Source organism: Schistocerca cancellata, chromosome 1, assembly GCF_023864275.1.
Source record: "Schistocerca cancellata isolate TAMUIC-IGC-003103 chromosome 1, iqSchCanc2.1, whole genome shotgun sequence".
Classification (NCBI taxonomy): domain Eukaryota; kingdom Metazoa; phylum Arthropoda; class Insecta; order Orthoptera; family Acrididae; genus Schistocerca; species Schistocerca cancellata.
The window spans coordinates 671,829,213-671,844,607 of record NC_064626.1 but is presented as its reverse complement, the minus strand read 5'-3'; the positions used below and the strand labels follow the sequence as shown (position 1 = coordinate 671,844,607).

Here is a 15,395-nt window from a genome sequence, read left to right as displayed (position 1 = left end):
CTTCATGACTAAACATTAATTATAAATATAGTATTTTAGACTTTTTTCACGTATTTATGTGTTAACAAAAATATGGAAGTACTGCTTGTGTCTTTACTACAATTTTCAAACATTCTTTTCACCAGAAATTTTATTGTATGCATGATCTTATGCAACAGATACCGTATAACGTTTTTTGACCGAAACCGGTCTCAGGGCGATTCGGCTGCCCCTACTTATGGCTTTATGCAAGCCACAATGCCATCAAAAACCACGAGCTAGATTTTCATACTCTCTCCCTCGCTTTGCGCGAATTATTGGTCCTACAGAACAAATGAGCAGGACCTTTTTATAGGAAATTTAATGTAGTTAAATTTTGTACTAGGATACGTTCTCGCTAGAGGCCGTAGTTTGCGTATTATTCAAGAAACTGTGCAAAAGTGATCTCCGAACGAATGAATGAAAATCTTGAGGGCGTTCTAGCTTACATAAAACTCATAAGTAGGAGCATCTGACTCACCCTGTGTATTATAATTTAAAGCTCTGCCCACCGCATTTTTTCGTCTGTATGTGCGGACTAACTTCAAAAACTGTTGTAGGGATTTTGATATGGTTTTCGTTATTAGAGACAATTATGAGGAAGGTTTTTGGTTAAAATCTATAGTCGGTGGTGTACTTAGTGCTATTCCTGCGAACCTTTGTAGGTTGCTGGTTAATAAATAAATCAAACAACAGCTTACAGTGTTAGATGTCATGACTATAGTTTAAATATATTGGTGGTACAAAAATAACACCAATCTACATGGTATGTTCAATGACCTTAATAATATTTCACCGTGGTTAACCTAATTCACTCAACACTTGTCCCAACTAGAGGAAACAAGGTAAAATATTAAACTTACATCATACATATCGATCAAACTAATTTCCTCATTTCGCCTTGGTAGAACCAACAGTATTTTACGTAGTTAATCGACAGGGCGGTACACTGCTTAGCGCTCTGTACAGGATGACTTAGTTTTGCTAATATTTGTGAAGAAAATACTTATCCCATAGGGGAGTAACATAGTAGCACTCCATTTCATATTCGTTGCGCACCGTCTACACCGAGATTCCCAGTAAGCCAAAATTTATTCAGGCGACTTGCAGCGCGAAAAGAAGTTGCCAGTCCTAACTGTAGAGTAGCTGAATGTATCGTCATCTTTACATGAATTAATTCAAAGTACCGTGTTTGACCTCTAGCATGTGATCTGATCGTCAGCAAGTGTCACGAGTTCAAACACTCGCTTACGACCTAGTCCTCCTACAATATACAATTAGAAAGCCGGAATGGCGCGTAACCGCCGCTATCGCCGCCGAGAACAGAGAAGGCGTTCACAGAGCCCACGACGCGCACGTTGTCCGCTGAGCACGGCCGCGCCTGCGCACTGGACCGCCTGTTTATTCAGCGAGCTGTCCTCGTTACAGCGGCGACTGCGTTGCGGTGGTAAACAAACAACAGCACGTGGAATGCGGCTGGGACCGCAGCGGCAGGCGCGCCCACCCGACACTGGCCAGCTCGTGTAATAAGCGCCGTCACCGCACGCCCAGAATAGCTCTGCTGGAAGTGCGTAAACAGACGCAGCTACGCAGTTTGTGTTAACACTCCCACTAATTTCAGCACGAATAACGGTGCGGCTCTTTTCCGTAGATGGCAAGATTTTAAACATTTCAATAACAGAAACTGACTGACCGTTTTCCAGCCAGGTGCGAAATAGATTATTTCAAAAGCGCTTCCTCATTTTGGAAGGCTACAGAAACGACAACACACGTTTGTGGTGTTACGCGTAAATAAAAAGAACCACTGGTCCATGTAACTGACAGCTCTAACTAACGTCTGAGGGCTGTTTCTTGTCAAATACGGGTCAATACATTGAGCACCGCTTCTGCAGCCGCCTCCAAAGCTGCACGTGAATTTTATAAACTACGGACACTGTAATTCTGTGTCTTCGTCCGCCTGCGAACAATACATTTTCTTACGATGTCCTCCTCCTGTGAAGGCACAGAAAAATGATGACAAAGCATGAAAAGTTGCAGTAAGCGGGTGTACTGTTAATGTCCGATGCATCTCTCATGAAGAATTCATCTTGTTTTATCAACTCTCACAACGAATCCGCTACATACGCAGCTTTCTAAACAACAAGTCGTTCTTCACATAAACGACTGAGGCAACTGTCTTCATAGGAGGGTGGAAAATCCGGAGCATCTTCGAGGAAAGAGCACCTACGGTAAGAAAAAAATGGCTCTGAGCACTATGGGACTCAACTGCTGAGGTCATTAGTCCCCTAGAACTTAGAACTAGTTAAACCTAACTAACCTAAGGACATCACAAACATCCATGCCCGAGGCAGGATTCGAACCTGCGACCGTAGCGGTCCTGCGGTTCCAGACTGCAGCGCCTTTAACCGCACGGCCACTTCGGCCGGCCCTACGGTAAGACAAAAATGCAATTGACTTTATAGTATCATCCTCGTCTTCCTAACCGTGTTCCAGTGTCCTTAATTTTACGTGCAACGCCTTGCGAATCTCTTACCGGAAATATCCATTTGCTTCCGAGTTCATCCCGCAACAAGTCCTTGAGATAGGGCACACTGTGCCTCAGATAAAGATGCCGATTATGCCGCCGAGCAACGATGACATTACACGAATTTATATGGCACCGCTGTTTCGCCTTTGACTCCTCACTCACGACATCAATAGTGTTTTCTAGGTCCCTACCTCTGTTGCCCCTGCAACACTACCGCCTCTTTACCTATGCTAAATACTAACGACACGTAACATGTACATGTGGGTCTTTCAAGGGATCATGACGTATTATAGTTAAAAGCTTATTACTAGCTTGTAGCCTGTAAATACATGAATGTCTACTGTACAAATGCGGTTTTCAAGCAATCCTACATATGTTTATATTGTGATATGAAAACGAGGAACATATTGTGTGCAAATTGTCATTTAGGGAAAAAATTACTTAGTAATACCAATCACAGTTTGTATATATAAAGATGACATTAGACGGGTCAGTCTTAGGGGCAATCAACACACACCTTAGTTTTATGTTCGCCGCTTACAGGCTTGTTACAAGCTGCACAGTAAACTGCTGGCATGCGTTTCTTGGAGAGGTGGTAGTAAGAGCAATCTTTACTCGGAAGAAGTCCTAGCAGTTCTTCCATATTCATTTTTAGCTCCTTGCTCAGATCTGACGTAAGACTGCCGAGTGCACCATCCTCGATTAAACATTAACTACGGCAAAGTCGGCATATAACTCTGTTAACGCAAAATTCTGATGCACCGACCTCGATCAAAGTTAAGCGAGGGAATTGACAGCGGTTAAATTTTACTGTGGCTCTTGCCTTGTCTTCACAAAAGCGTACAGTAGGAAGATGAGAGCGCGTTTCGATGTACTTAAACAGGCTCAAGGCTTCGTATGCCGTACCCTATACGTGAGATGAACCCAGAAAGTTTATTAATTTTGAATCAAACTTAGCCGACGTACAATAGAATTGTGCCTCCACATGTGACAACACTGCCGGTTTTTCTCTAACAAGGGGACCACACAACAATCGCATTTTTGTAATTTTTTATATTTATTGTACATGAAGCTCAAAACTCAAATTGCCCCTCTTAAAGCAGTTCGATTCAACTCTCAAAAGTTCTCGAGAAAATCGCTTTTAATATGCTAAAATAGAGTTGTATTTTTCCGACAAGTACTGTGGCTATGTGGTAGCGTGCTTGCTCGCTCTATGTGTTTGGGAGGGGGGGGGGATACAGGGATTCGGTCTTACGTGGCTGTAGCTGCATTCGGTCCTAGGTGGATTATTCACATTTTTAAACAAAGTTGCTTATTCTATGAGCATCCACGTGAAATTTAAAATGCAAAAAGATAGGAAAAATTTAATTTGTAGTTTTTTTTAGTTACACAATCTTGATTAACAATGTTCTATAAAGAACCGGCAACCAAGAATTTTTGTTTGCGGTGAAAACCAAATTGTTATAAGCAGAATATAGTTAGATATAACAATACGAGCATTTTTCATAAAACACAAAGATGAATACTCGTACATGTGCAAGAATTGATGTTTTCTGAAGCCAAGCGGATGCACACTGTTCTTCCTTGATAAGCGCGTGATTTATGTCCTAACATTGGCAGATAAGAGAACAGCATACCACACGTAGTTGTGGGACTTATGACCGCCTTCAGCCTTCGGCGTACGATAACCAATGTGCCGCCTATCATAACAGCAAAAATTAACAAAAAAGCTGAAGAAGAATCGTCAAAATGACAGCGTCCTACTTCACACATGGCGCGTTTTTTGCCCAAATATGAGTGTGATACAAGTAATGTACCACCACTACAAGGCTGTGAAGCAGTCCATGTTTAACGAAAGTTTCATTTCAGAATACTTAAGTGGTCCACCTTCCTGTTTACGTAGAGGTAGAGAAAATCTCATGTTCTGTAGAGTGATAGATGCTTGTAGATTTAGGAACTTCAGAATAGAAGCTATTCACACAGTAATTATGACGGTCACTATATTTACATGCAGTATCAAAATGGGGAACATGTAGCTCATCTCGGAAAAAAAAAGCCAAGAGAAACGAATGCTTCGAATAATCTAACGATCATCGACAACTGACAAAATTTCGTCCGTAAAAGTCTTTGAAAGCTTTAAATGACGACATACACTATCTACAGTATTCCTATTTGCTCCTCCTACGCACTGCGTTGCTGGGGTAAGGCAGACCGTCGTAGAATATCGCACTCCGTTCGGCGGTCAGTCGTATCTAACATCCAAAGGCCTGGGGTTCGATTCCCCGTCATTTCTAACCTTTTTATCTGTCATCGATTCTTTCACACTTGGTAATGTTTTTTAATGCGAAAAATTCCGAACTGCACCATGGTTCGATATCCAGGTTAGACTGAAGGTCCCCCTGTACCTGGTTCGTAATGTCACTTCAAATGTCGAAGTAAGAAAAATGCCCAACACCTTCAGAAAAGAGACTCCTTCGGGTTGTTGACTGCTTTATCGAACAGATAATGGGGAAAAAGAGGCTCCCTAATAACGTTTTTTTCAGAATGAGGTTTGCAGTGCTCGCAGATACATTGCAGTCTACATAACCATATGAAAATTTCGATATGGGGCAGGAGCCCTTATTTTATCGTACATTCCGTAATTCGTAACTTTCTGTTTGAGCTGGAGAAGTTAATACGCCCGCAAAGGCAGTTGTCCTTCAAGTTATAAGACATTCCAAGTTCTGTGAACGTCTAAAATACCAGTGGCTGAGCAATAGTTGAAGAATGCATTAAATAGCGGTCTTTGCCACCTAAAGTAATTCAGGGACATTTTGGCAAATCTAAAACAACTGACCAGGACGGGAACTATAAATTTGTTTGTCTTAAAATTTGACACACCTAACTACGTTTAAAACCACAGAAGTCAGTGTAAATGTGCTCCAAAAGTACCGTTTATATCTGATACAACACAAAGAATTCGAGGTAACATCACTGTACTATTTAGAGCATATGTACAACGATGAACATATGTGAGAAGTCCGAACTGCGCGTGGGACCGGTGAGCTACAAAACGAGTAAATCGTGCGCAGCTGCGGAGGAAGGACACAGTCGAGAGCTCGACTTAAGCCTGCGGAGTGTCGAGGCAAACAAGCGACAACTTAAAGCAGTGAGTCGATCCGTTAGCAGTGCCACATTGGTAGCACAATAGCACGAATTCAACGAAGAACTTCAAGAGTCGATAAACCAGTAAAAGCTGACACTGAAGAATACAGACATTTGAACATCTCCAAACGCTTCCACTACACGCCCAGTGTTCGGGATTCGTCGTCCAATTACCAGTCGCTACAGATACAAATCATTACAAACTTGGACAGAATTTTTTCGCTCTCGGCGGTGTGTGTGCTGTACTAAAGAAATGTGACATGTTAAAACTGGTTGTCGGGTCGTTACTAGAACAAGGATATCGCATTTTTGCAAAGAATACTCTTAACAAATGCGCCTCCGAACATCGAGAATTACATTCTATCGGTAATAACTGCTGCAACGACAGTATCAGCCTGATGATTTAAGTCTTTTGCACTTATTTCACATCACACTTTCACTTTCAGTGACAACAGTCAATGCACTAAACGACGTTTTCATCTTCAGGCACACAATACAACAGACTACGGAACTTAACCTGCACTTCGGTTCAAGACAAAATAGGCAGGCCACGTTTGTAATAGATGCCTAGTGCCTCCGCAATCTCGGTGGAGTTCAGAACAGCGCCCTGTCATTGGGGTAATGCCGCTTGTGTACACTGGCATTATCGCTTTGCGATAAGAAGGCTTGTCAGCAAGAGAGTTTGCTCGCTGAATTGTCGTACACTGCAGCGGGGTCATTTGAACACTCATGAAGGTTTGAAAAAGGAAGACGTGTCTGCCGGAGACCTACAATATGGCTCTGCTTGACTGCATGACTATTTTTGATTGCATCGTCGTCACCACCACCACCACCACCACCACCACCACCACCACCACCACCACCTGTTCCGCCTATTAACAAAACACCTTCATTTAGAGAAATATGTATTTGACCATGCCTGTATCGAAACCGTGTTAATTGAATCATACTGGCTAACTACCGCGAACCATTATCGTTGTGCCCTGCAGCATTAAACATCATAAGAAACTATTTGTATCTAAGCATAGAAACAAATTCTAAAAATATTTCATATATAGAAACTCATCTTTATTAGACAAGTGGAAGATATGCATAAAATCATCAACATTACGTTTCCAGAATCAGATTTTCACTCTGCAGCGAGTGTGCGCTGATATGAAACTTCCTGGCAAACTGTGTGCCTGACCGAGACTCGAACTCGGGACCTTTGTCTTTCGCGGGCGAATTGGTAAAGCACTTGCCCGCGAAAGGCGAAGGTCCCGAGTTCAAGTCTCGGTCCGGCACACAGTTTTAATCTGCCAGGAAGTTTAACACTACGTTTGTCTGCACAAATGGCGAACTTTATAAAAATTGTAAACTTTATAATAAACAGATTCATTTTTAAAAATCAGAATACATTTGTAAGCTGGTTTACATATAGTAAAGATGGTGTTCGGTGCCTCACAACGAACCGTGGCTCAAAATGAATGTTTTAGCTGCCACCATAACAAAGAGTTTATTTCTATTTATGAACTGCGATGTTTGTCATGTAATACGTATTCTTCGCCACATGTCACTTTTTGTGGCTGAACGTAACGTTAGTGTTTCTGAGGGAGAGGGTTTCATTTGACGGTCATTATGTGTTGTTCAGAGTTTTCTTTGGGGGAAACTATTCGTCGATCTTCTTGACATTGTCAAGATCTTCCATAACTTTAGGGACAACGCACGCGTGTTCCCCCAAAGTTTATATTCGAAAGACTATGAGTTTCGCAGGAGTCAGGCTCTTTCCTTTAAATTTTCACTGGACGGTTCAGTCATTTATTGTATCAGTTTCCTGTGGTTTAGTAGTGCTGTCTGCAACAGCAGCTCTCAAATTGAGTCCTCGGTAGCGTAAGTTATGCGAGAAAATCGATTTTACGGCACTTGCGGAATTGAAGTATATTCGACTTTCGTCATGGCGACTCACCTGCTGGTGATCTGGCGCTGCATGGCCAGCTTCTTCTCGAGCTGCTCGATGGGAAACTGCGGCACCTCGTAGGGCGCCGAGATCTCGTTGGGCAGCTCCATGCTGGAGGCGGTGTTGGGCGCGGTGCCGTCCGCCGGGGCCGGGATGTCCAGCACGAGCGCCGGCCGCGAGAACTGCGGCGGACCCGCGTACGTCGTCGGACTCTCGCTACCTGCAACAACGCGCGCCGCGCCACCTCAGTAACCTTTCAGAAACCGCCGAGGCCAATAAAACAGTTCGGAGATAACAGAACGCGTACCAGCGAACTCTGACATCTTAACCCCGTGCCTCTATCTACTCCACTGCATGAACTTTTACGCGTGAGTGTGTCGTGATGCGTCGTGAAGGCTTTAACAGCTGATACGTCATTGACAGTTATAACAACCTGTGCCATTAACGACGCGTTTTCGACAAATAATGTCCTGGTGCTCTGAAACAGCATATATTCATAGGATGTAAGTTATCACATAAAACCCACCACATATGGGTTTCATCGAAGCTTCCTGGCAGATTAAAACTGTGTGCCCGACCGAGACTCGAACTCGGGACCTTTGCCTTTCGCGGGCAAGTGCTCTACCATCTGAGCTACCGAAGCACGACTCACGCCCGGTACCCACAGCTTTACTTCTGCCAGTATCTCGTCTCCTACCTTCCAAACTTTACAGAAGCTCTCCTGCGAAACTTGCAGAACTAGCACTCCTGAAAGAAAGGATATTGCGGAGACATGGCTTAGCCACAGCTTGGGGGATGTTTCCAGAATGAGATTTTCACTCTGCAGCGGAGTGTGCGCTGATATGAAACTTCCTGGCAGATTAAAACTGTGTGCCCGACCGAGACTCGAACTCTGTTCTGCAAGTTTCGCAGGAGAGCTTCTGTAAAGTTTGGAAGGTAGGAGACGAGATACTGGCAGAAGTAAAGCTGTGGGTACCGGGCGTGAGCCGTGCTTCGGTAACTCAGATGGTATAGCACATGCCCGCGAAAGGCAAAGGTCCCGAGTTCGAGTCTCGGTCGGGCACACAGTTTTAATCTGCCAGGAAGTTTCATATCAGCGCACACTCCGCTGCAGAGTGAAAATCTCATTCTGATGGGTTTCATCATTTTCATCTCAACGCCTACGAACCCGTCCAAGAAAAAGAAGTGTAACTTGTGTATTTCAGTCTTTCAGATACGGAATGTTGTGCAACGTGAAATTCCACGTTGTGACGTTATCCATAAACGGTTTCGCGTCTGGGACGAAATGGTTCAAATGGCTCTGAGCACTATGGGACTTAACTGCTGTGGTCATCAGTCCCCTAGAACTTAGAACTACTTAAACCTAACTAACCTAGGGACATCACACACTTCCATGCCCGAAGCAGGATTCGAACCTGTGACCGTGGCGGTCGCGCGGTTCCAGACTGTAGCGCCTAGAACCGCTCGGCCACTCCGGCCCGCCCCTCTGGGACAGTTTAAGGTAGCTGAAAGATACACGCTGTACTCAACACCACACACCGACGGCAGTGACATGTCGAGCAGTAGGTAAACGTCTCGATAAACATTATTACGTTATTCTATTCTAGCATATTGTGATAGGCTTACCTCACTGGAAACAGACGTATCTTCCTCCCGAACGATTAAGCCGATCGAAGAATGCCTTTCTTTTTTCTTTCGGAGGCCATAATAATGAAACAAGGGCAGTGCAATTAAGTCAAAGTAGGCGATACTGAGGTAATTAGTTTAGGAAACGAGATACTGAAAGTAGGGCAGCAAAATAAGTAGTAGTGACCGATGTACAGATGAAGATGTAGCCTGGTAACAGCAAGAGAACCATTTCTCAAGAGCAGAAATCTGTTAACACTGAAAAACAGAAATCCGTTAACACTGAATATAAATTTAAGTGTTCTATCCTGAAGGTACTTACGTGGAGTGTACCTTTTTGCGGAAGTGAATAGTTCTCCGACAAGAAGAGAATATAAGTTTTTGAAATGTGGCGCTACCTGAAAATGCTGATGATTACGAGAGGTCGGTTTCATTACTGATAAGGAGGTACTCAATCGAATTGGAGAAGAAAGAAATTTATCACTTGTCGCACCACAAAGAAGGACACGGTTGATACGACACACCCTGAGATATTATGGAATCGTAAATTTGGGAATGCAAAAGAGTCTGAGGGTAAAAATTGTACAGGGAGGCCACGGCTTGACTACAGTAGCAGGTTCGAATGGATGTAGGTTGCAGCGCAGCAGTCAAGCAGAAATGAAGAGATTTGCAACATGATGGACAAGCAAAGAGAGCTGCATTAAACCAGTCGTCGGACTGAAGACTAAAACATGAAGTAATGTGATACTGTTGAAAGTGTTTCGGCACTAGAGTAAGAATACAAAAGTAAACAAAGAACATGGCTATCCCAGCCACAGAGGTTAGTTATTTCATATGTAATTCGCTTATAATGCCTACAAATACCACACATCTATCACAACAGTTGCCGTGGCTGTAGCAGTTTGATTGTCTATATTTAATCTGAGCGTTTCACGGATTACTACTAGGAAACAAGTCCGATACTTGAACGGACTAGGTGTGTCCCTCCACGGACGTTAAAGCTAAGCTCCAACGAGGAAGAATTGTGGTAAGAGGGTTACTGGAAGGCTCACAAGTAAAATATGAACGTAAAAACGTAAACTGTGGCCACAGACCCTGACGGGCCCGGTGGTACCGACCGACCACTGCATCATCCTCTGTCATTGACGTCACTGGATGCAGTACGAAAGGCCGTGGGGTCGGCAAACCGCTCTCCCGGTCGTTGTTAGTTTTAGTGACCTGGACCCACTACTACTCGATCAGGCAGCTCCTCAACTGGAATCACGAAGCTCAGTGTACCCTGCTCCAATCCTCCCATCAAGCAAAAATCCTTGGCAGTCCTTGTGTATATCAATGACCTTTCATCAGTAACATTACCAGATGCCAAGTTTGTTTTGTTTGCCGATGATACAAACATTGCAATAAATAGCAAATCAAGTGTAGTCTTAGAAAGATCAGCCAATAAAATATTTGTGGACATTAATCACTGGTTCCTAGCCAATTCTTTGTCACTAAACTTTGAAAAAACACACTACATGCAGTTCAGAACTTGTAAGGGGTGTCCCAAGAGTATATGTCTAACATACGATGACAAGAAGATAGAAGTGGACAGTGTTAAATTCTTGGGATTACAGCTTGATAATAAATTCAACTGGGAGGAGCACACCACAGAACTGCTGAAGCGTCTTAACAAATCTCTGTTTGCAATGCGAATTTTGTCAGACATAGGGGATATAAAAATGAAAAAGCTGGCATACTATGCTTACTTTCATTCCATAATGTCATATGGGATTATTTTTTGGGGTAATTCATCAAGCCAAGCTAAAGTTTTCCGGGCACAAAAACGTGCAGTAAGAATTATATGTGGTGTGAACTCAAGAACATCCTGCAGAAGCCTGTTTAGGGAACTAGGGATACTAACTACAGCTTCCCAATATATTTATTCCTTAATGAAATTTGTCATTAAAAATATATCACTTTTTCAAACCAACAGCTCAATTCATGGAATCAATACTAGAAATAAGAATAATCTTCACAAGGATTTAAAGTCACTTAGTCTCGTACAAAAAGGTGTGCATTATTCAGGAACACACATTTTCAATAACTTGCCAGCAGCCATAAAAAGCTTAACAGCCAATGAAATTCAGTTTAAGAGAAGCCTAAAGGATTTATTGGTGGCCAACTCCTTCTATTCCATTGATGAATTTCTTAGTAAAACCAACTGATTTGTATATAAGTACAACATAACTTCTGCACAATTTCAGTGCAGTAATGTGTTCACTGAAAATTTGTGTGCCTGTGTGTGTGTGTGTGTGTGTGTGTGTGTGTGTGTGTGTGTGTGGTTGTGTGTAAGTATAATCTAACTTTTGCACCATTTCAGTGCAGTAATGTGTTCATTGTAAATAAGTATTTCAGTAGTTGTATTACATGTTTATTACCTTATAAATAAATAAAAAACTTTTATTTTAAATTCAGTGCATTAGTATTTGTAAAATGACTCTTAGTGTTCATTAAAAAATGACTATCATTCCACTTGGGACCTGTGGAATGGTACATTAGCTTATTTGTTTTAGTTGTAAATATTTGTCATGTATTGTTGTTTTTCTGATATGTTCCACATCCTGGAGGACCTCCTCACTACGGATCAATTGGAATGAAAGTAAATCTAATCTAATCTAAACCGGGAATCTAACCCGAATCCTCCGCATGACAGTCAGCCACACTGATCACTCAGCTACGGAGGCAGACGAAAAATATGAACAGTTACACTGTAAAAAAAAAAGTTCGTAACCACCGCATTGAAACAAAAAGATGATTGTCAAAGTTGACCGACTAACAATAGATAACTATTCAGGCCTGTTAAGGTCAGCTGTTCGTACTAATCCGCTATGTATGTGCTCTTTAGTGCTTACGAATAGGCTAAGATTATGTTGAACAGTAACATGACTATTTGACTATTAATACGATACTGGTCTGGCGTAGTTACCAAAATAACCGACAGTATCAGACAACATTTAGTCTTCACGTTATAGAGATTGTGCCCTCACTCTCAAATCAGTTACTCCGCTGGTGCATTCGCTAGGCGCACAGACTGGCGTTAGCTCATACTATCTGGTTATTGCACTTAGAACTAAAAGGGCCGGACGCTTACTCTCTGTTAAGGGTGATCCAAGCAGCTACAGTAGAGAGTATCAGTACATATACCGTTGAAGACACTTTTTTTTGTTCTTCTTCTCCTCTCATTATATTCGAGAACTGATCACAAAGAGTACAACACACCGTTTAGTTCACAGAAAAACTGCAGCAGGATTTTTGTCTTAATACTTTTTCCAAAAGCGACATGCGCACCCTTAGGTCACAGATTAACGTCCGTCAATATCGTCGTCATTAGGGGGTGAATGCTACACTAGGCTGATATTTACTTAACTGTTACAGGCACGGCACGCCACAAAAATTCCAATATATACCGCAAGCTAAAAAAGTAAGTTTTGTTAAAACAGTCCGTTTAAAATTACTTGTTAGGAAACACGGGAAGTCACTTAACAAACGCTGTTAATTTATAACGCGGAGCAGTGTTGGAAGCGGCCGCCGCGAGGTATGTCGGAAATACGAGATGCTATGTCGACAACTGATTTTAAGTGACCAAAGACTGAACTCCGGCAGACGATGCGTTTCGTAGCCCTGAATTTAAACTCATGTCCTAAGCTAATCACAATCTCGTGATGTGCAATGTATCCGAGAAAGCGTTTGTCAGCAATCTGCGGCAGAACTAAAATCACAAACGCATTGTTCAAGGCTGTCAAAGCTAACCTCTCCGGGCAAACTGAAAACATAAGTAGCTCGGTTTCAGCGCTAAAAGCAAAATGTAATTTCTTGCTATCATTGACTATCTGAAACTATCCTCACACTGACTACAGGAACTGCCGCGGTACCAACCGATACGCAGTCCTGATTGGCACTTGGTTGCAGATTATAGATGACACAGGTAATATCCAGACGAAAAATAAGAGCAAATAAAAAAGTAAATACGATGATGAAATTAATGTGATGCAGTATTATTAATAAAAAAATTACATCAGGTTATCTTCCATTCAGAAAGCTGTTGCACTCAGCGACTGTTAAATTGACTTGTAAATTATACAATAGTATTCAATGAACTGTGGATGAAGCCCGACCAACAGGCATTACACGCATTGAGCGAAAATAATAGTGCACTGAGAATGGCTTGCTTCTAGCCGAAATCTAGATCTGCACAATAAAATTTTTAAAAAATTTAAAAAGGACGACTGATCTCTGCAGTCTATAATTTAAAAAAATACATTTAAACCAATTAATTGAATAAAATGATAATCTCTTTACATTAGATTCAGAAATAAAGATTTCACGTCATTTGACGTCCTTCGAACCGACAACCTTCAAAATGGTAGGATAGTACGCTAACCATTCCGCGTTAAATTACAACACTGAGCCAAGTTAGGTTTTCGACTGAGACCACCCAGCCGCAACGATGACTTGTAGCGTTCAAAAACTCGGTTTTACGCAATGTCGTGCGAAGCTTATCTAACGTAAGCCGATCTCTGTGATTATGATAACCGAATATGTGACGCTGAACCGCGTCTTGTGCGGAAGTACCCAGCAGGGTTTAGTTAGTGCTGTGCATGAAACGCATGTATTTCACCAGCATCGTTATATATATATATATATATATATATATATATATATATATATATATATATATATATATATATATATATATATAAGAGGGGGGGGCTATCACGCAGGATGAAATACGAAGTAAAATTGTCAGATCCATGTTTCGAGACCCAAACGCACCAAGAAAGAATGCCGAACAAGTCATTCGAAGTGAAATGACCAGTTGTTGTGGCAGTATGGCAACGGCGAACGGTTCGGGCCTGACGTCGAGCGTTTTGATTGGACGAAACTAGCTCCAACGCGTCATGTCTCAACTGTTAAGTAATTTTAATCAGACTATAGTTACCGTCTTGTTTAGCACGCACTCTCGTCCAACATAGCTAAATCGGGAATGTGCATTAGCGCTCTTACCTAGCCAGCAAGTCCCACTGTTTGGCTGTTGAATCATCAGAGACCCTGCTGTACTTATTCCACACATTAGATAGCGCCAATGTGTCGGCTTTAGCAATAACTCTTCCGTACGAAGCCCAAAGGGCTTACTGCAGTAGCATCACAAGTTCACATCAGATCACGGAAGTTCACCGCTCTGTATGTCCATCTTTACAGAGATGGTTGCGAGACTCTATTGTTAGAGTGATCGATATAGCCTGTTTTGACCAGGAATCTTCCTACACGTCGGTCAGGGGCCTGAAGATGGCGTAGTAAATCGTCAAAACTGGTAGCCAAATAAAATAAGTTTGGAAAATAGACGGCTGAAAAGTGTTTCATTTGACATCCTGAAGTTAAGTGCTTAGGCCTTGGGTAGCACTACGGTCACAGTCCAGGTCTGCCGAACGCTGTTGGCAAGTGGGGTGCACTCATCCCTTGTAAGGCCAATTGAGGAGCTACTTGACTGAGAAGTAGCGGCTCCGGTCATGAAAACTGACAACGCCCGGGAAAGTGATGCTCTGACCACATGGACTTCCATATCCGTATCCAGTGACGCCTCCGGGCTGTAGACGACACGGCGGTCGGTCGGTACCGTTGGGACTTCAAGGCCTGTTCGGACTGAGTTTCTTCTGTAATAAGCCTTACAGCGGCAAAGTGTATATTGTTGTGTTCGTAAGAAGAGGCTGTTGAGCTCGACACACGCTATGAAGATTATCTATCACTATAAAATGAGATAATCTGATTCCTAGATTTCTTACTTCGGATAAACGACTAATTCAAAACAATACAGAAATACTTTTTTTTAATAGGCTTTGGGAAATTTTCATAATACACACGAGAGAGAACATGATGTGACCGGCTGTAACAACGAACAAGAAGTTTTTATCTTTCGAATATTTTTTTGGACATACTAGTTCTGATTTATGTTTACTTAAATCATGATCATGTGATGACGAAAGCCGTGCAGTTCATTCTTTCAAGAAGGCTGTGACCTTTTCCCAGCTCTGTCATCTTCCATTTGAGCTGCAGTTCTGTCCATAGTGAAACTATAACATACGAGAATACCTATGTCGGAGAACGGCA

General features: G+C 42.3%; 1 protein-coding gene across 3 annotated transcripts in view; it reads right to left on the bottom strand.

Annotated features, from left to right (window-relative positions):
- Window positions 1-15,395, bottom strand: part of LOC126183905 (AMP deaminase 2) — a 450,522-nt gene that overhangs the window by 228,121 nt on the left and 207,006 nt on the right. For all 3 annotated transcript variants that reach the window (XM_049926251.1, XM_049926258.1, XM_049926265.1), the window contains exon 2: window positions 7,635-7,845. In XM_049926251.1, coding sequence (XP_049782208.1) covers window positions 7,635-7,845 — 211 coding nt within the window. The remainder of the gene's footprint in view (window positions 1-7,634; window positions 7,846-15,395) is intronic.